At 43.4% G+C, this 21,486-nt stretch overlaps 1 protein-coding gene across 1 annotated transcript in view; it reads right to left on the bottom strand.

Moving 5' to 3' along the window:
* Positions 1 to 16,686: 16,686 nt before the first annotated feature.
* The window catches only part of ENPP2 (ectonucleotide pyrophosphatase/phosphodiesterase 2), a gene marked incomplete at its 5' end in the record, with an annotated part of 57,105 nt that continues 52,305 nt past the window's right edge, over positions 16,687 to 21,486 (bottom strand). The window contains 2 exons of the mRNA XM_082015083.1: positions 16,687 to 16,943; positions 21,251 to 21,407. Coding sequence (XP_081871209.1) covers positions 16,773 to 16,943; positions 21,251 to 21,407 — 328 coding nt within the window. The 3' untranslated portion in view covers positions 16,687 to 16,772. The remainder of the gene's footprint in view (positions 16,944 to 21,250; positions 21,408 to 21,486) is intronic.

The following is a 21,486-nucleotide window of genomic DNA, read 5'->3' as shown; positions in this document are numbered from 1 at the left end:
GCTCTCACAGTCTCCGACTTGGCAGGGCCTGGGACCTTACACAGGCCCATGATCTCTTGGGTTTTGTAGGCTTCCTGCCAGTTCATTCAGCCTCTAATGCAGCCTCACACCCCACCCTTGAAAGATTATTGACGTCAGTGCTAGTGCTCGCTGGAAATACGCTCATCTGCCCTACAAGAGGCATCCTTACAGGGACTGCAAAGTCCAGACTCCTATGCTAACTTGATCCATGGCATTTGTGATGACTTCCAAGAAGTCAGGCCATGAGAACAGTGGTTTTAAATTGCTGTGACAGATGGTATGTGTTTTGCTCACAGCTGGTTGTATGTGAATACGTTACGTACTTTTGAAAGGATTTGGCTGAGCAACAGAGAGAAACGCTACCAGTTTGCCTCGCCCTGGCTGCTGCGCTGCGGGCCAGGCAGAGCTGTCCGTGGGGAAGGGAGACGGCGTCTTCCCTGAAAATCCCGGGGAGGAGAGAAAACTGTCAGGCGTAGGGTGCAGTGAGCAGAGGGAACGTCCTTCCTTTGGCAAAGGGGGAGCCCTTTGGTGGAGCAGAAAGTGGGACATGCAGCGAGGTGCTTCTCCCAGATGTCCGGAGGGGATCAGGAGGGCTGGATGCGGCTGGAGAAGCCGGTACGAGATGGCAGGACTAAGCCCAGGCTTGAGGGAAAAGGACCTGTCTGTAAGGACACAATAAGCAGGAGAGAGGTTTGTTTATAAACCTCCTTAATTTAATCCCAGATTTCCTTAAAGCTTTCTTGTCATGCTTCCTTTTCCAGTAAAGCCTGGCCGTGAAGTTCACAAGCTCCTCTGGTGTCCGGGCGTGCTCGCTTTCAGGAAAAGGCACAGACCCTCCGGAGAGGGCTGGGTATCGCCCACTCTTCTCCCAGCCAACGCCACCCGGAGCCAAGGCTCGAGCCCAGACTGAGGGCTTTTAGCCCATTGCTGCAATTCCACCCTCTCCAGACAAGTTTTTTGCATTAAATATTACTCAAAAGAAAAAAAAAAAAAGTATTGCGTAGTTCTATGAGAAGCCTTAATATAATATTTTCATGGCCCATGCTCCTCAGGAACAAAGAAAAAGAGATGAACAACCAAAGGAGTATTAAGATAGGTGCTGGCTAGAAAAGGAAGAAATGCAACCAGAGACAGGTCTCTGCAAAACAGGGCTTTGCTGCCTGTTTCTGCCACATTTAAGGCACAGCCCAGAGAGGAAAGAGCTACTGGGAAAGGAACAGTATGTTGATGATCTTAAAGGTGTCTTCCAACCTAAATATTTCCATGATTCTATGACCCCGCAATGCCAAGTGGAGGCTGAGGCTGCATCCAGCTGGAGCCCCTGCCCTGGCTCTCCACCGCAGAAATGCCCTCAGGCAATCCTGGCCGGGGGCTGTGGGTTTCCTACAGCTTGGAGGTGAGGTCCCTTTTTTCTTTTGTATATGAGATGGGATTCCCAAACTGTCGTCCAGGTACCTGTAGAAGTAAATTGCAAACATGTACGCAAGCATGGCTTGATCTGCCTCCTCCCTGCCTCGGTGCCGAGCTGGTCCGGGAGCTGGGGCTGCTCATGACCAGCTCCCATGGGGACCCTTGGGAGGTAGTGGGGCAAGCTGCTCAGAGGGGCACACAAGCCCTGGAAACACGGAGGACTGGAAACAGCCCTATTTCTATGTATTTCTACACAGATACAGAGACTGGAGAAAAAGCTCACTGAGCTTGTATTTGCAACCACTGTGTCGCTGGTGGGGTCCACTGCAGGGGCTGCCCTCACCTCTTGGGATTTTCTTCCCTTCTTAGATTACTTGATGACCGGTCTCTTCTGTGAGCTCTCTGATCTCCCTGTTACCTTGCCAAGATGGCTGCAACAGCATTTCCCAGAGAAAGACAACAAGATGGGGAAACAAAGTAGTTGGGCATCTCTTTGGAAACTGTTCAGACATGCTCCCAGATTTAAGTCCTATTTTGGCATACAATTCATTGTACAATGACTCTAGCAGTTATTTCAAGAAATGTTGCCCAATGAAAATTTAATAACTTAAATTATGGCCTGCATTGCTTAAGACAATTTTAGCTGGGAGACTTGCTCTACTAAAAAGTTTAGAAAAAACTCAGGATTTTGAATTCATCTTTTAACCTGAGAAAAAAATTGGACTTGATTTGAGCCTCCCCACTAAGAAAATAACCCTTGAGCTCCTGCTTGATTTTTCATGTTTTGAGGTCATTTTGTTTTCTTAACACATTAGCTTTACTGATACATTTGAACAGTTTTGACACAACAGGTCAAAAATAGACTGAGCTGTATAAGCACAACAGGTTAATTGGTATTTGAAAAGATGCTAGCTTGATATGTATATCTTTGGCCTAGATGCTACTTAGCATTTTGCAACTTTACTACTTGTTACACAGGTATTTTATCTTTTGCTTCATTGTAAAAAGAGATTTTAATTCAGCATTTAAAGATTGTTTAAGAACTATTTTGAGTGTTAAGTGCTTACAAATCTTCCATGGTTCAACATTTCAAGTTTCATCTACACTGAGAAGAAATCAGTTGAAAATACCACTTAAAAATACCAGGATAGAACAGATTTTGAAAGGCATTTGCAAGTTAAGTGTGTGTTTTTAGAGGAGTTGAACAGGTTCTTTATTAAGCTTTGAAACTTGTGAGCTAAACTGGCACCAAACACTGCAGGGTAGTCAACGTCCCATATCAAGGTAGTAGTCAAAATGCCTAAATCTATTTTCTCTTCTCATCCCTCCCTCCAAACTCTGCAGAAACACTTTTCTCAACTTGCCAGACAACCTCAGGCTGAGGCACAGTATCTAACCAAACCGAAAGGCAATTTTTACATTGTTCAATAATTTATAATAGCAAACGTCTCATCAACAGACAAAGATTGCTTGCTTTGTTTGTTTTTACTGAAAGCTCACTACTCCATAGGCCATGAAACTCTAAGCTCACTGCACACTAATCAGCCTTTTAACCACTGCTGTTTTGCAGACACTCGTAGAGATTCGTAATTATATTCTCATTTCCTTTTATATATGCTATTTTGTATAATCAATGAATTACGAGTTTACTCTCATTCAGCATACTTAAAGAACAACAAAATAAACAAACAAGAAGTCCTCTAAACCCATGCATTTTGGAATAAACTCAGGCTAATGGAGCAAACAATTACTATTTCAGCATGCAGAAGTTATACAGAAGTGCAATGGGCAAGTAAATTTATACATATAATTTGTAGATGACAGACATAATACTTACTTATAAAGATCAAGGTTGTTTTCAACCATACATTACCATTTCTGGAAAATCAATCTACATTATTTTTAGTACAGGTTAGGAACTGGAGTAATGATTGAGTGATTTGCCAAGGACATGGTTAGACAGACTTGGAAAACTGGAAACTGTGATTTCTTTCCAAAGGGAACATGTATCATAGTCACAGCTGGTATCATTATGTAGAAGAGTTCAGTCCTATAATTCATGGTGTAAGAGACCAAACATATTTTAATACAAAGCCTCCGATTACTACAGTAACAGGAATTACCCTTGAGCAGACTTTAGTCAGGTCTGGGAACTACACTGGTTCTGCAGTTGGACATCGTGTTTTACACTTAGAAAGTGCGGTGTAGCACTGCCTAATCCTCACAATACTCTAGCAAAAGTACACAAGATTACTACTCTGCTTTGCAGAGGGGAAGGCACACATAGCAGGCAAGCCAAAAGATATGAAGGGATTTACAGTTTATAAATATTTTTTTCCAACACCTCAATGTACTTCTCCCTCAAAGTAAAATCCAGTGTAGAAAAATGCTTTACAGCTTTAAACACATGATCATGTGCCCTCAAAATCAAAGGGATTTAAGTATACAGATGTGAGCTAAGCAAGTATCCTGCTGGATTACACACTGACACAGATTTGCTATGACTGACTGAATCCACACTCTAATTACAGGCATATGTTTAAGGCCAAGGCGGTCGCATGGTACAACATATCCATTGTACCCAGGTACAATATCCAGTATTTCGCCCAGGAGTTGTTCTGCGAAGCTGTAGGTGTCTAAACAAGAGAGTTAGGAAAGAGTAGAGACACTGAGAAGAGTTTTCTCCTTTGCTAGCATCCTGCTTTATCTAGAAAAACACAACATTTTAATTTCAGTTTAATTTGAGCTACCTTAAGGCCATGTTCCCTGCAGCACCTCTTCTTTTTCCAGAGGGGAAGTTTGTTTTCAGAGGCTCTGATGCAGCTCTGGTCCCAGCTAATGGTAATGTACCATGCTTTGTCCCGGCGTCTGATCTGGGGTGCTGGGAGGTACTGGGGTGCTGCGTTGGTGGTTCCACCTGTTCATAGCATCCGGGAGTCCCGGGCGGGGTCTGGGTCTGCCATAGACACTCACTGCACCCATCTTCTCAATTCCCAGGCTTAATTACAGGAGAATTCCCTGGAGATAAACAGTATCAGAGGAACGATGTTACTGGTCCTTCCTCTTAACTTAACCAGCCTTCGAGACTCCAGAGTTTTGAATAACTGGCCAGGACAGAAAGAAGTAACTGTTATTTAACACGATTCGATCTATTTTGCTGTAACAGTCAGTGTTCACCTATCCTCACAAAAAAATGATGTCTTGAGGGATGAAATATTCATCTTTCCTAGAAAGGTCTGGAGCACTGAAATTTCTTTTGGTTGGAAAGGAACGTCTTGGAACAATTTTACACTTACAGATTTGCTAATTTGTAGAGCTTGTGTAACCAGGAGAATCCCAAGTTTTAACCACATGTAGAACCCAACGTAAAACTAATCTCCTTGTTCCCTTAATAAATGTGGTTAGTAAATGGCTTGGCAATGCTCTACCTGGGCAGGGAGGACAAAAAATAATTCACAGCGGAGAGTCATGATCTAAAGATAATTCAGGATAAGACCAGGATGAAAGGCAGAAAGAGATTAAGCACCTTTCAGAGGGAAATACTGCTCTATTGCTAATAGAGGACATCAAAGAAAACACAGATGACTCGGATAATAATAAGAGTTTTTTCATTCAAATATTAAGCACATTTTGAAGAAGAGATCCTGCATACACTCATGCTTGCAGTGAAATGCTGCAGAAATGGTTTCTCCTGTTCCTTCAGCCTTGCAAATATACCCACTGAAAAGTTAAAAAAGTGAGCAGAAAAAATGACATTGCCTAAAAGGGGCTTGGGAGGGTTCAGTGAGAGGAACTTCAGCTGGAAGCAAGGTGTGAAACAGTGAAGAAAATGTTGGGTGCAGGAAAAAATTCCCAACAAGGAAGCCTGTGGGGAAGGGGTACAAACTGCCAGTGGAATGGTTAAACCCCAGACCTTGGGTCATTTGAAGTGAAAGAATAAGATCATCTAACAGGGACTTTCCAGTAATAGTGTCTGGTACAGTGGAACAGCTGAAACTCCATCCTATTGGACCCATTTCTCCTCACGACTGGTTGTTTCCTTTCAGAAAAGTGGCACATACAGGACATGCAAAAAAGTATAGATGCAAAAACATACACCCAGTGTTTGCACCTTCTGCTTCCTCCTGACTAGCGGGTCTGTGATCCGCCAGTTTATGCATGTTAACTCGCAAAGGTTCTCTCCCAAGGATAGCACTGGGTGGACCATCACCCATATTTATGACACCTCTTGAACCCAGATTTTTCAGACCTTTCCTGGAGGTTATATGGGTTGAAATAGGTCCATGGAGATGAAGATTGTTGAAGGGAGGAGATTATACAAACAACATGATCATATTACCAGGCCAGAAATACTTGGCACTCTGGAGAGGAGTATATTTTTCACAAACTGAGCATTCCCAGGAGACACATACCTGGGCTTAGGCAGCTCCTGAAATGCTTTGCTGAACCGGGGGGTCAGCAAAGTCAGGGCCTTATTTTCAGGGCTTATGAGCAAGTAAGGAATCCTACTGGAGTCAGTGGAAACTGCCAGCACCATTAAAAGTCAAGTCATGTGGCTAATTGAGCAAATAGGTAGTCAGGCAACTGCCTTAAAACACTAAAATAACGACCTCAGCACATGCAAAGTCCCAATGCTTTGGACTGAAGTTGTTTTAAGCAAGAGATAGTTAGAATCATAGAGTCATGGAATGGTTTGGGTTGGAAAGGACCTTTAAAGGTCACCTAGTCCAACCCCCCTGCAATGAGCAGGGACATAGCTAGCTGAAAGAAAGCATAGCAAAAAAAAGTTGCTTAACTCTGCCCCACTGCAGCTAAGGACATACTCTTTGATACACGGATATACGTAGAGACATACTCATTTTTACTTTTCATGAACAGCAGTAGAGGTTTACTGTGCTGGCACCTGACAGCCCCTCAGCTGAGCCCCCAGTTACTGCCTTTGAGAGCAGCCCCAGGTGGAAGTGCCAGGAGATGTGCTGAGCTGAGAGCACGCAGGAGCCTGAGGTCGGTAAGGCCATGCCTTTGGGGAGCAATGCACTCTTTAACAGGCTCAGCTGCCTCTTAGCGCTACGGGACAGGCCTGCACCAACATGGATTAGTTGGAACCGTTAGTAAAGGTGATTTAAAATAACCAGGCTGCTTTGTGTCTGAGGCAAACAGGAGCTTTGAAGGCTCATCTCTCCTAATTCCAGCTGTCCCAGATGCAAATACCTATAGTCCCCATTAGGTTAACTCAGTCCCTTCATCACTAATTACCACTCTTTTTGGTTTTCTAACTAGATGTATCCTGTGTTGATTCCCAACCCATTTCCAGGTAAAATGAGCCACATGAGTCTAGCTTTTAAACTTTTCAGAGAAATAATCTGTTACTCTAACCGGAGTGGGTTAGTGCGGAGCAATTCTGCAGGCACTGAGGAAAGTATAACCCTTGCAGGGAGAGGAGGCAGTAATTTCTTCAGCCAACTCAGTGCAGCTGGAAGAGTCCATGTTCAGAGCCCAGGAACATCACACGGTCTGCTTCTGCAACGCCAAGAAATTTAACCTTCTGCCAGAGGTGGTGACTTGTTAAACCGTTCAAGAAAGTCCCACAAGAATATATCCTTAGGCAAAAACCAACACTAAATTAGGTGGGGATGGACAAAGTGGCTGCTGGAGAATTATTATCTTTGTTCAAACTTTATTTGCTGGTGTACATTTAATTATGAGAATGGGAGATACAATCCTCTCTCTGACACCCATATTGTAAAAGTAGGATTAGGCAAAGGTACCCAGAGCATAAATTGTAGGCATGTACTCCCACAAATCTAAATCCATAAAATAAATAGAAAAAGTAAATGAGCCTCTTTTCCAGGAATCAGTTGCAACAGTTTCTTTTCTTCAGAAGAGAAGTGCTTGCAGTTTAAAAAAAAATGAAAAAACATAACAAAAAAATTTTTGGAAGGAGTGGGTGGATTATTTAAATACCAAAGAGGAAGGCAAGCTTGTTAAGATAAGAATGATGTTGACACAAAAGGGATGAGAAGATATAATCTGAGCATGAACACATTTAGGCTTGTCATTTTTCATCATTACAGTTCTGGACCTAGCTTCCAGTTAGAGCAGTGAGGCCAACAGCTTAACTCCACCAGAGCTACGGCTTGTTGCAGTTCTTACTAGTGGTTTCCTAGACCAGTTGCCCTCAGTGTCAAGTTGGGATGCAGTGATCTGAAACAGTCTCACTACTGAAAGTACTTCTGCGCTCGTTTGGGTGAAATTCAGAAGTGCAGCCTCTCAGACTGTGGAGTTTTGGGTACTTCTTTCTCTGTCAGGTAATGCTTACGATACAAGCAAAGCTCCAAACTCTGCCCCATCCTAGGCTAGCCTTGTGAGACCTACCCAATTCATAATTGATGCTGAAATTTTGTGGGGGATTTTCCATGCTCCTGCATATCTTCAAACGTTGTTAACAGTCATATAGGCTAGGAGCTTCAAACCTTTTTCAAGCCCTTGTGGTACGTGCTGTATTATGTTGAAAATGACAAGCCTTGAAGCACGCACTTACCCTCATGAACACCCATCTGCCTTTACACATCCCAGGGCAGAGAGGGTACTGGGAAGAGCTGAAGATCTCAGGCCTTCTCTGCTAGTCACTCTGTGTAGTGAACCCAACACCTCCAATGGACCATCCTGGGCTCTGCCATGTAGACCGCGAACAGCCATGATGTCAGTGTTAGCACCGCTGTGTGGCTGTTCCCTTCTTTAGTTACACAGCAGGGAAGAACATACAGCATCAGCCCCGTTAAAGGCAAAAGCAAAGCCTTTCTTCATTTTCACCTCACCCTTTCCTACTCCCTCATAAACCTGCTCCAGGTAACTGACGGTTTTGCTTCTCGTGTACAATGAAACACTGTTAAAAAGCAAGCAATTGCCCATATGGAAACAGAATTTTCCTGGGGAGCTGGACAAAGACCACAAAATTAACTCCCTGAGGAAACATAAAAGCTTTTCTCCAAGTTCAGCGCAACATTAAAAATTAAGCACACCAAAGCCCTCTGAATCACCCACTTCTCCAATTTGGAAGACAATGAGACAATAAACATGGAATTTATGTTAATTACATTATTTAATGCACAACTGCACAACATCCTTAGACTGATGGTGAGAACTTGGTAGATCAGAGCAGAACAGGAGAAGCCTACGAAGGACAGCAAACAAGGAGGAGGAGTATGGAGGGAAGAAAGATGAAGTAATGGGCAGATTGTCAGGCAATGCCCCAGCCTTGGAAAAGAAATGTGGATGGCATCAAATAATGGCCAAGGGGAGTGAGGCGTAATGAAGTCACCTCCCCTCAAAGACCCAGGAAACGATCTAAACTATTTTTTTTCTCAATTAGTTGAAAGTTTTCTCAATGAACACTCCAAGGATAAAGTTTAAAACTGGATTGACTATGTCAGATTTGGGGTGACAACCAGAATAGATCATGATTTTGACCACAGGAGGGCTCCCAGGTTTCATGAATGCATATGGAAACCTTTTGAGAAAGGCTAGAAATAGGTTCATGAAGCATGGAACATGAAAGCCATGCAGTTACATCCTTAGTTCAGACTGGACACCTGTTAGGCTGGCTGAGCATGCTACCTAAAATGGCTTTCATCTTCAACAAAATAGAGAAACAAAAGGATTTTTTTTCTGCAAACTTCTTTTTCTCTATTGCCATAGAAGAATGATTATAAAGATGTCAGGTGTTAGATCCCTGAAGCAGCAGTGTTTCTTCTGATGTTACTAGTAAGGAGAACCTTGGAAATTAAAGGGGTTTTTGCTAGTGAATAATGTTTGGAGATTCAGTGTTTCTCACACAGGAAAAAACTGTCAACATCTGACCAGGCTGCAGCCCGCACAGATTAGATACAGCCCACCAGAAGATAACACAGCTTTGCGACCTGCTTCCTACTGTCTTTTTTCACTAGACTCTGCAGATGCAGCCCGTAATTGGACTACAGACCCTGAGTTCAACCAGGGGCCCCTGGGCATGGGGTAGCGATGAAGGTCAAGGAGATGAGAATCTGATTAAGTGAGGTGGGTAGGGATGACTGTTCATGTGGTTGTACAATGGAGGAGGAAGAAGAAAGTGCAGCTGCTGTTGACCCAGAACACCATGCCCATGCACCCCAAAACACATCCCAACAGCCAGCTAGAAACATGGAAAAGACTAGAAGTACAAATGACAAAGTGCATCAAGAAGAGTGCAGGTGAAACTACAGCCATGACCAATGTCCTAGAGACTTTGTTAGATGAAAATGAGCAGATGAGTGGAGGAGATGATCTGCCACAATTCCCACCGAAGTCAATGCTGAGACAGATCCTGACCTCTCATGTGTCTGGATTGGGTCTGAGCTTTCCAATCCCAGAGGAGAAAATACTGACGTTCATAGTTAATTTTCTCAGTTGTTAGTAATGATCTAGTCAGTCACGGCCTGTGTGGAGAATTTCTGGTTGATTGATCAGATCTTTGACATCCTACCCCCAGTGACATTAACTGCTTCCACACAAAGCCACGCACACAGGTAAAGGTCACCACCTTAAATATTCTGAAGAGGGTTTTTACCTGCAAAAGCTGTCCCGGGGGGTTTAACTAAAGAATTAACCGGGATCTTCCATGTACTCTTTTCTGCAGAAGTGTGTAAGCTAAGAGCTGGGAGAGCTGTGGCAGTGCACACTGTAGGGATATGCATGTGCACAGGAACTGCACTGGCTGGGCTAACACTAAAGCTATTTGCAGATGATGAACAGATCAAAGCTGGAATAAAACAGGGAGTCCAGAAAAAAAAAAAAAAGAAAAGCTGTGATAAGGAGATAAGAGAAGACGTTTCCCACTTCAGTAGACAGAAGAGGCTGAACAGGTTCAAGGTCCAGGAGATGCTGCCAGAAAGGAACCAGGGCTGGAAAAGATTTATTTGGCAGGTTTATGAAGTCCCTGTTTCCCCTGCATCCAGCCTCTTCTGATAGATCAGTCCTTCATGTACAACAGATGACATAGCTCCCAACTTTCTGCACACAGCCAGGAAACAGAAAACTTCTCAGGAAAGTATCCCCTGAAAAGGATCTAATCCTTTTCCGTTGAGGGTTTATGATGACAAATAATCCCACCTCTTTTCTAGTAAATTCCAGTTTTAGGGTCAATCAGTTACAGCTGTGCTAACCCACAATTACTAACTTTGCCTGCTGATCTCTCCATGGTGAAACCTGCAGGTGAAACCAGGGTGACCTCCATCTGCCTTTCCCTACCATATTTTTAAAACAAGGAGTAAGGTAGGGCTCCAGACAACTGTGCACATACTGTGGATGCTATAGCAGGGCAGGGGTTTTTCTTTGTCAAGCCAGGACTGAGTAGATTACATCCCAAGCTTTTGACTTGTAAAGGCAAAGAAACCTGTGGTTTTGTTTACCACGGTTGACTGCAGCAATGCTGCTTTTTATGTCAACATACATTTTAGTAAATGTTAGCTTGTACTCTGTAGTGATGGGCTGTTTGCAGTAACCTTGGGAATACTGCTCTTATCTTATATTTACACAACAAGTGCAAAGAAAGGAGACTAGGTATTTTTCCGCAATGTTTAAAATGCTTTTTTTTTTCCTCCTGTCTTGAACAAGGGCTGAACTTTAAAAATCTCACACACATATGGCCCCACTTGTAAAATGTGCAGTTAATGCAGTACTAGTCATTTGCTGGCAGGTCTATCCTGATCAGAGTATACTTGCATTACCATGACTATACCGTGTATCTCAGGTCAAGGACAGCGGTTGTGTGGGGCTGCAGCAAGGGAAATGGAAACTAGAGTCACAAAACCGCGCTGGACTAGGACTACAGACAAGATGGACAGACATGCAGTGTGGCATCCCTCTGGAGACAGGGGAGGACGCTGGTGAAGAACTAGGCCTATCACAAGTATTTTTATGGACAGGGTTGATGGAAAACTAATCCAGCATGATCTACTGTCCACAAGGGACGGGGTTTTTTTTTTTCTATAGCCCTGTATTCAAATTTTATTTCAGTCATATAATTCTGAGGCCCTTGTTTTACAAAACTTACCCTGTGCCCTCCCACCAGTGGTAGCACTACCAGAAGTGATTTAAAAATGCCACATCCCAAACCCCATGCAGGAGTGCTGTGACCAGCTTTACTGGGCTCACTGTATGCATGTACTAAAATGTATTATTCAACCTCTCCGTACCACAGTTTCATCCACGCCTGTGCTAACAGCTGCCTCTCAGGAAGGCTGTGAAGCCTCGTTTGTCCTCAGTGCCAAAACAGCAGAATAAGCCCCACTGCCATAAGTGCAAAACCTGTTTGAGAAGCGCGATACCGGAGCGGAGGTGTCAGCTCTGCAGCACCCACACGCTCCCCCGCGCCAGGAAAGCCTGGATTTCTCCCATCTCTCTCGCAGGGCAGAAAAGTGCATTTGTCCTCCTGTGGGTAGGGGTTTGCAGTTTTTTGTTTTTTTTTTTTTTAAAAAAGGAATTTTACTGTGTTGCTTAACAGCACGAGCAATATTTCCTCCGTCTCCTGCAGAGAGCAGCTGAGGTAAGCTGCACAGCTCTGTAATGCAAATTTAAAGTTAATTAAAGATGCTTGGGGTGGACATGAGACTGAAGGGAAAGATTACTGGAATGTCAGCTCCAGTGGCTACAAATTTGTTTCTTTCAGGTCAGATCATGCACTCTGTCCTTACTGTACAGGCCCCGACACTTCGTGGAGTTCTCCTGCAACCAGCAACACCTTCAGAGGGGAACTGCTTCAATGTTCTGGAGAAGTTGTGGGTTTCCTGGCTGTGTGCAGAAAGTCGGGAGCTATTTCATCTGTTGTACGTGAAGGACTGATCTATTGGAAGAAGCCGGATGCAGGGGGAACAGGGACTTCATAAACCTGCCAAACAAATCTTCTCCAGCTCCGGTTCCTTTCTGGCAGCATCTCCTGGACCTTCAACCTGTTCAGCCTCTTCTGTGTCCTGAAGTGGGAAACTTCCTCTCTTACCTCTTTATCACTGCTTTTGTTTTCTGGCGTCTCCTACAAAATATCTGTGTTTTCACAAACAGTTGACCAGCTGGTTGCATATAAAGCACTGAGAAGCTGGGAACTACAGCAGGATTGTTTTGGAGCAGCCTCCAGGGACACAGCAAGATGGGCCTAATTAACCCATGTGTGTTTAAATTTACTTACACAACATCACTGCAAATCCTGGAAAACCTTTACAAGATGGCACACACCTGATGATTATCTTTTTAATTTTCTTGTTGGATATCTGGAGCTGAATCACAGAATCATAGAATAGCTTGGGTTGGAAGGGACCTTTAAACATCATCTAGTCCAACCCCACTGCAATGAGAAGGGACATCTTCAACTCGACCAGGTTGCTCAGAGCCCCGTCCAACCTGACCTGGAATGTTGCCAGGGATGGGGCATCTATCACCTCTCTGGGAAACCTGGGCCAGTGTTTCACCAGCCTCATCATAAAAAAATTTCTTCCTTAGGTCTAGTCTGAATCTGCCTTATTTTAGTTTAAAACCATTACCTTGTCCTACCACTACAGGCCCTGCTAAAAAGTCTGTGCCCATCTTTCCTATAGGCCCCCTCTAAGTACTGGAAGGCTGCAATGAGGTCTCCCCGGAGCCTTCTCCAGGCTGAACAACCCCAACTCTCTCAGCCTGTCCTCACAGCAGAGCTGTTCCATCCCTCTGATCATTTCTGTGGCCTCCTCTGGACCCGCTCCAACAGGTCCATGTCTTTCCTGTGCTGAGGGCTCCAGAGCTGGATGCAGGACTCCAGGTGGGGTCTCACCAGACCACAGTAGAGGGGCAGAATCCCATCCCTCGACCTGCTGGCCACGCTGCTTTGGATGCAGCCCAGGAGGCAGTTGGCCTTCTGTTGTTGAGCGCACATTGTCAGCTCATGTCCAGGTTTTCATCCACCAGGACCCCCAAGTCCTTTTTGGCAGGGCTACTCTCAATCCCTTTGTCCCCCAGCCTGTACTGTTGCCCCACCCCAGGTGCAGGACCCTGCACTTGGCCTTGTTGAACCTCATGAGGTTCTCACGGGTCCATTTCCTTCCTGAAAGATCTTTATAACTTACACAATCAGATCTGCTATTACCAAAACACTGGCAGTATCCAATCAAACTAATCAAGCTGTAGTTAGCTGGCCAGGACAGAATATAATCAGTGGTAATTAAGTATGCCATTACTGACAGTATAGGATGGTAACTCTTGCTATAATTTTGCCATCATAACCATGCTGTTGGTCAGGTTACTCGACCTGCCTTATAGTGCTTATCTATGAAGGATTTTGATATGTGACTGTGAAAAAGGGGTTTAAAAAATTAACAGCTTCCTAGAACAAGGATATTCCATTTGCGTAACTACCTCTGGAGGATTTTTCCGAGAGGAAAGGGACTTTGTTAGGTATGCAGGACACCTATGGCTTTTGTTGTCTTGACAATTGCTCAGCTGAACTGACCCTAATTCATTAAACATGCCTCAAATTTACATTACCAGTTGCAAACAGTAATTACCCAAACCTTCAAAACTGGTCTTTGCTCAACAGAAAAATTCAGCACTTGTTCTCCTCAATGGACCTCTTGCAGAAGCCAGAGTAGTATCGAGAAAACATGTAACAGAAGCAAGTGGTATTTCATATTTTCAAAATGGTCTAACAGGAATGGAAAGCAGAAGGATTCCTTCCTACATGCTGCCCTAAGCTAACATTCACCCTGATGAATACCAAAGGGAAATTACAAGTTTCCTTAAAAATGTCTGTTGTTCCTGCAGCGCTCATGTTGCTTAGAGGGATTTACAAGGCTTTAGTTTTGCACTGGAGCTTGTGTGTTGATAAGGCATCTTCCAACAGGAAAAAAAACCCATGCAACTCACAGGAGTCACCACAAACATTCCCCAGCACAGCTACTTCTGCCAGCATGGTAAAATAAAACAGCAATACCATACAAAAGCATGGGTCCAAGGGCTGAAGAGAAATAAGTAGAAGAGAAGTAAAATTACCGGTATTTATTCTCACAGTGAGCAACCAAGTAAAAAAAATCGCATTTCCCTACACACTAATTGTCATTCTTTAGTGAAATTGAGATAGAATTAAAACGTCTCTCCCAACAATCATCACTTACTGTATTTCAAAAGCAAATTTCTCTGAACACAAGAAGAGTATCTTTCAGGGCCTAAGTGTTACTTCGGTATAAATGTCATCTTATTTTCAGAGAAAAAAAAAAAATCACATAATTTCTTAGATTTAATTAAAAGAAACAAACAAACAAAGCAACAGATGAACGTCAAAGCAACACAGTAGTCGTGGTCTTCGGTTTAGTTTATGAACAACCACATTATATCATTGCTAAAGTCCGTGTCAGAGAAATTAAGTCTGAACTGGAAACTGTTTTCAATCCAGAGGAAATACTCTTTGTAGCACATGCAAGAACATAAAGTTTACCATGGCAGGAAGCTCTGCCAAAAAGCTTACAGAAAAATATTTCTGTGCTACCAGACAACCACAAGAGACAATTTTTAAGTTGCAAGAATAGGATGTTTCCCAGAGCTTTGTGCAGTTATTAGAATTTCTGTCCTAACATGTTGGGGGGATCTTAAAGCATTCAAGTTTTGTGCTCTTCTAATTGAAACAGAATTTGGCACCTAAAATAATGCAATTTTGTCTACTGGTCACAAGAACTTAATCATCACTGTTAACATGATTAATCCCAGTTTACTGCTTTCTCTTAGATGGATGCAAATTGCTAAAATTTTGCCACATTCATTTTACTTAGGAGACCTGGCTATTCATCTGTGTACATGGCTGAGATGTTTTCCAGCCCTTCTCACTTCCCTCCAGCATTTGCAACCCCTTGAGGAGAAAACAGACACAAACCACTTTGGTACAGAGGGAAATCTGTAACCTCAAACGACGGCTTTGTAAAAGTGCCACTTGGGGGTTCAGCTTCAAGAGGCATTCTAAACAATAATTGATCTTTCACATCATCTAACTACACTAACGCTAATGCCCCATACCTTATGCCTTCTATAAAAGCTGTCCAAGCCAAATCAGGCCATTATCTAGACACCGGTGTACAATAATGCCTCTTCCATCAGCTTAGGACGGTGCCATCATTGTCACTCTTACAGGCTTGCCACGATTGAGACTGTGATTGCACAGACGTAGCCAACAGAGACTTGACCCACTTGACCAGGTAGGTGATGGTTGTAAATCACATGCACTGCATGGGGTTCACAGTACCAGAAGTTACATATGCGCAATGAGGCCAAGGGGCTTCCTTTGAGAATGAGGGCTGGCATTAAGCCTCAGACTCAGCCTCAGATTAGGGGAAAACTCTGCAAATTCTGGCCATTAGAACAAGATGACAAAAATCAGGTTTTCTCCTCCCAGGTAAAAACCCACTGCTAAGTGTTAGCAATGTCACCTCTGTCAACACCCACCTTATCTCAACTTCCCTCAAAGTCAAAGCAAAAGTCGATGGAACTGGTATTCCCAGGAACCAGCCCGGAGCAGCAGCAGTGGAGAAGGGACGCAACACAGCCTGACCGGTGACAGCAGATGTTGTCACCTCGCATCCTCCCCACAGCTCTAGAGCAGGGCCAAGTGGCCTCAAGCGTGGCATACCCCTGGTAGCTTATGACACCAATAAACCTCCTCTCCCAGCTCTGCCTCTATGGCAAAACCTAACCGGTAATGACTACGGTGCTTGTCTGTTTTACGGTCTCATTGCTGAGTACCAGGGCCGGGCACCTGGGCTCCTGGTAGTCCTCTTACCAGCAAACCTAAGCTCTTAAGAAGGGCTCTGCCTGGTGAATAAAAGCTGGCAGCACTCAGCTGCCCGCAAGTCCCTCTGAATGAGCCTGTGAAAGGAAATCAAAACACATTAAAAAAACTGAATGTGTGGTTTATTATATTTAAGATGCTATTTGTCTATAGGGTTTAAATATGTCTGTCACATAGTTAACAGTAAATGAATGTAATTTTACATGTTCAGTATTTTCATACACAGTACAGGACTACAAGTGTGGTAAAGGAGCATGGGAAATTAGTATCAAATCCTGCAGCATCACTTAAAAGCTTGGAGTAAGGACTCAAGCTGCAGTATTACAAGCGCTACTAAATAAACCGAGAGACATAGCTATATTAAACTTTAGAGAAACAAAACAAATGACACAAGGGTTTAATATTTAAGATTTGATACAGGATTAAAATACTAATATTTTTAATGTCCTGGTTTCAAATTAATAAATATAAAAACAATATAAAAATATACACCAGTTGATAAAAGGATGCACTGAATACGGTTAGAAAGTTAAATTTCACTTTCAAACGTATGCAGGTATGTCTTTAGGGAGAGGATTTCTGTGTAGCTGCGACTGGTCTTTCGGAAGAAGTCCAAGCTTGTGAGCTGTTCGATGTCACGCACGCGTGCAGTGTGCATCTTAAGAAGATCTTCAACCCACTTTGATTCATCTTCCAAGCTCTGAAATGTAAAAAAAAAAGAAAGAAGTTTCATAACGTGCCACATAAAGAGTCACCTCCAAAACCAAATGCAACTTTTCTGAAGGTTGGGTCCATTTGAACAATCTCTGTGCCCTATTCAAGAATGACTAAGGTAAACAAGTTCCAAGAAAACAGATTTGAATCTTCAGATGCAAGATGATTCCCACAGTTTTATTTCAGGACACATTTTAAGATGGGCTTGAGACAATGATCATAGTCACCTGGGGAAAGCTGGCCCCATGTTGCAGGTGTTTCAGAAGAACAGTCATATGCTTCAGAAGATCCATTGGTCACTACATATTTTTTTTGTCTCACAGAAAGAGCTCCATATTAATCAAGTGTTTATTACCAAAGTCTAATCTCAAGGTTGTTTAGCTTTGAACCCTACCCTTACACATTATTCTCATCTGATCAGCACCTCATCTAACACAGTATTATGTTAATCTTTCCACTTTACTGTTAGGAGACCCTTATGATTCATTACACAGTTGGGACTATGCGTTATGTTGGTACCTGAAAAATCCAGTTATTAGAACATACATAGTATTCACAGCTAGAAAAAAGACTTTCACTAAGCATTTCCCAATATGGGGAAAAAAAAAATTCAGGAAGGTGATGCTGCCAGAGTGATCAGGGTTGGGTTGCATGCATGTACCCTCTCTTAGGGGATTGCTCCTGCTGCATGGCTTGTACCAGCTCCAGTGCTTGTTGGAGCCATCCACAAACTAATGTAGCTCACTAACACATCAGAAGATCAGCCCTGCAAAACACTGCAGTTACTGGCTGTTTGAGTGCGTTAACCAGCCCAGCGACGTGTCCCACAAGCATTGCAGCCAGCCCCACGAACTGCATGGCAGGCAGCAGACGTGCAAAAAGGACAGAGCAAACAGGACTTTTCCCCCTTTGACCTCTCAGGCTGGTACGTCTACACTGCTGCTGGGGAGGCAAGTTAGGAAAGGAAGGTTCTGTCTCTGGACATTTGGACCTCATGTGTCTTGGAAATCTTGCTGATAAAACTTTATTTCTGTGCTTACTCTTGAAAATAAGACCCTTTTTGTCTCAGTCAGATCCTTGTATGAAGTCATACTCTCATCAATCGAGACTAAGCTTCAGCAATGCCAGAGCCTACCCAACACAGTAGATGTGGCACAGATCGGGCTGTGTGTCACCCCACAAAGGCCAGGAGGGTGAGTGTCATCATTTGCACAGAGAGAACACAAAGTACCAGCTAAGTCACAGCTGGCTGATCTAAAGCAAACGCCCGTGACCCAGTCAGCACTCGTCTGTTTTGAAGCCTTTGAGCTCCAAACCTTTTTTGAGGGAAACCACTTTCCCTCTCCATGTCACTAGCACCCTGAGGCCCAAAACCAGGTCTGGAGCATGAAAAGAAAGATGCGAGTTAAGAGGGAAGAGAACGGCGCATGCCCTGCTCACTCCCCTTCGCCGGCAGTGCCACGCTCCAGGAGGCCACGCGGCAGCACGCGGACGCAGGAAGCCACTGCCCAGCCTTCAGCCTGGCGATCGGGTGGCTAGTCTGCAAATGGACCTCAGCAGGGTTATTACTGCAAATGCAATCACTGTGACATTTTTGTTGTCTTCAAGCCTTCCGTCTCAGCAGGAAATCTTCATTCTACAGAGCTCAAAGACAATCTCTCTGGATATCAAATTATTAGCTGGAAATCTGAACGTGATCAGCATGTAGACAGGTGGGTGAGGAACTGGCTTATTAAAAGAGAAATTTAAATGTTTTTCTGGAAGGGAAAACAGTGTCTGGGAAGAAGTTTCTAATAGGATTCCTCCAGCTTTGGTCTTGGAAAGGATTTTGTGTCATGTTTTCATACATGGTTTTTGTGCAAAGGTCATTAGTGTGCCAGTGAAAAAAACAAAACAATTGGGAGCTCCAGTCAATGCAGAGGAAGACTGGAATAGCGTACTGGAGGATGCAGATGGGGGAGTCCTGGGTGTATTGCTGTGCATGATTATGAGCCACCATTATAACACAGCTACTTATGGAAAACACAAATCCTAGGTAGTATCAGAGGACTTGTGTCCAGTGGAAAGAAAACTATTTTCATTTTGAGACCTCAGCTGAAGTACTTTGTCTCATTCATGTTCCAGAGCAACAACAACAAAAAGAATCAGACTGGAACAGATGCATAGGAAGGCTACTAAGATGCTCATCCTCTCTTACAAGAAGAGCAAAAAAAAATCCTGGGTCTCCCATGAATAGAAAGAAGTATGTGCCTTGAGAATCATCATAAATCATCACGAGGGTAAATCCCAAAGAAGTCCAGTGAAGGGCTATTTAAGCCATAGGAAAATGTTGACACAAGAATAAACGGGTATAACCTCACCATGAATAAACACAGTTTGGAAATGGAACAAATTCAAATGAGAAGAGTAGTGGTGTTCTCCAACGGCCATGTGAAGAGAGAGAAAGTGTGTGCAACAAGAGCAGAGTCGGGGGAAAGCTAATATTTCTTCAGATGTTAAAAGCAAGCTGTGGAGAGGTTAAGGAAAAACTTTTACATTATCCCATGTATTTCATCCATGAAGTATGTGAGGTTTTACACAATCACTTCTTTGAACAAATCAGATGGAACACCATGTGCAAAAGTAAGACTGACATTGTATTTGAATGGCAAAATTTTGCCTGACAGTATTTTGATTCAAAAACTGTATTTCAATATTTTTGGAGTGGTTCTTTGCTATGTAAAAAGCATAGACCAATATCTGCTAATGACCTTGTAGTAGCACTTAAGTTCCTCCTAGAACTGTAAATTTGTACAGTGTAAGTAGCATGACGTACTGAGAAAAGAAGCCTGAGCTGGAATATAAAAAAATCAAAGCTAAAAGAGGCCATTATACCAAATAGTTCATAAAAAAATTTCAGCAGTTTAAGAGGACCATGACACACACTTCAGGGAGGAAAAAAAATTGACTTTGTCATGAGATTACATATAGGCAGAAATACAAGGACAGAGGCCCTAATAACTGCCAGATTAGTAACTTCCAGATCACCAACTGGATCTTGATTCAGAGGAAGGCAGCCCGGAGAAAAACCACAATGAAATATATGTAGGACTTTCTGAGACTTCGGGTGGAAGACAACTCTGCCCAAAGCAGTTAAGAGTCTAAACAGGGGGAAGCCAGATCTGCTCAAGAGAGAGGGATACTGCTCCAAAAGCATGATTTCAAAAAGAGCGACCTGAAAGCAGACGATGTTTGATGAATGAGAAAGAGACAGTGTTCCAGGTAAATTGTGTACAGAGTTGGAATGACTATTTCTGCCTGTAGCTGGACCAGGAGTCTTAACTTTTTGTGCCAATACAAAATTCATAACATTAATGTGTTCATTCAGGAAACGGTCTCCTGGCAGCCTATAGTGAAGCGTCTGTGTGCAGGAATCCACACAGCTGTGTAATGGGAGAACAAGTTCAGGCGGAAGGACAAGTCTAAATACAGCTGCCTGGGAGGACTGCTGTCCTTGCAGAGCGCCGGAGCCCGTGGGGACCCGACCGCTCTCCTGCCGCACAATCAGTTGCCAACTGTGTGCGTTACTTTCTGCAGTGCTGACCAGACCAAAGCCTTTGTACTTCACCAAGATTCTTACACTATAGGATTTTGCATCCTAAAGGAAGACAGGAGAAGAACCAGGAGGGTGTCTGGTCATCTCTCTTAATAAGAATCCAAACTTTTCCCTTGAATGAAGACATGTTCTGGAAACAGCAAGAGCTGGCACGCTACCCTTGGCAGGTTTTAGCATATAGTTTTAATACTGTGTGGCTTGGATGTAATCATGCTGTCTGATGCACCCAGATTGCCATAGCAGACAGACTATATTGTACCTGCATATGGAAACAGGCCTCAATAAAAACATCAGGCTGACTGCCAGCACAATACGTCTATGCACACAACCTCTCCCCAATCTGTTCTGCGGTTACACTGACAGTGTCTGCCAAAACATAGAAGCCTATAGGTTGTTTACTGCCAACTTAGTATATGTCAGTTCTTCCAGACAATTTTAGGTGCAGTAATAGTTCTGTATTTTCTCTCATGTCACAGAGGAGTGCTTTTGCCTAATGAGTCAAACCTGACACTCAATAGAGTCACTACCCTGTGCTTTCATTCAAGACATCAGTGAGGACTAGCATCTAACAGTAATGAGGTTTCACATGTCCCAGGGATATATTTACCATGAGGCTACAGTAGTACAGCAGAACCACACACAGAATCACAGAATCATTAAGGTTAGAAAAGACCTTTAAGATCATCAAGTCCACTTACATTGCAGCTTTCATCATTGTCAGGCCGGTGGGGAAGGATGTATGAGAGAACGGAGAGTGGTCCATCACACTTGTCGGCCGGCTGAGTAAAATCTAAGCAGCTGGTTATGATGGTATAGTAATGAGTAGGAACAGGGATGGCGCTGCCTTCCACAAACCTGAAGGAATAAAGCAAACATTTATCCACAAAGGATAAACCTCTCTGGAAGAAGGTTACACAAACAGCATGGTCTTTCC

This window comes from Phaethon aethereus (genome assembly GCF_964289735.1).
Source record: "Phaethon aethereus genome assembly, chromosome: 2".
Taxonomy (NCBI): Eukaryota; Metazoa; Chordata; class Aves; order Phaethontiformes; family Phaethontidae; genus Phaethon; species Phaethon aethereus.
This window is presented reverse-complemented; position numbering and strand designations above follow the sequence as displayed.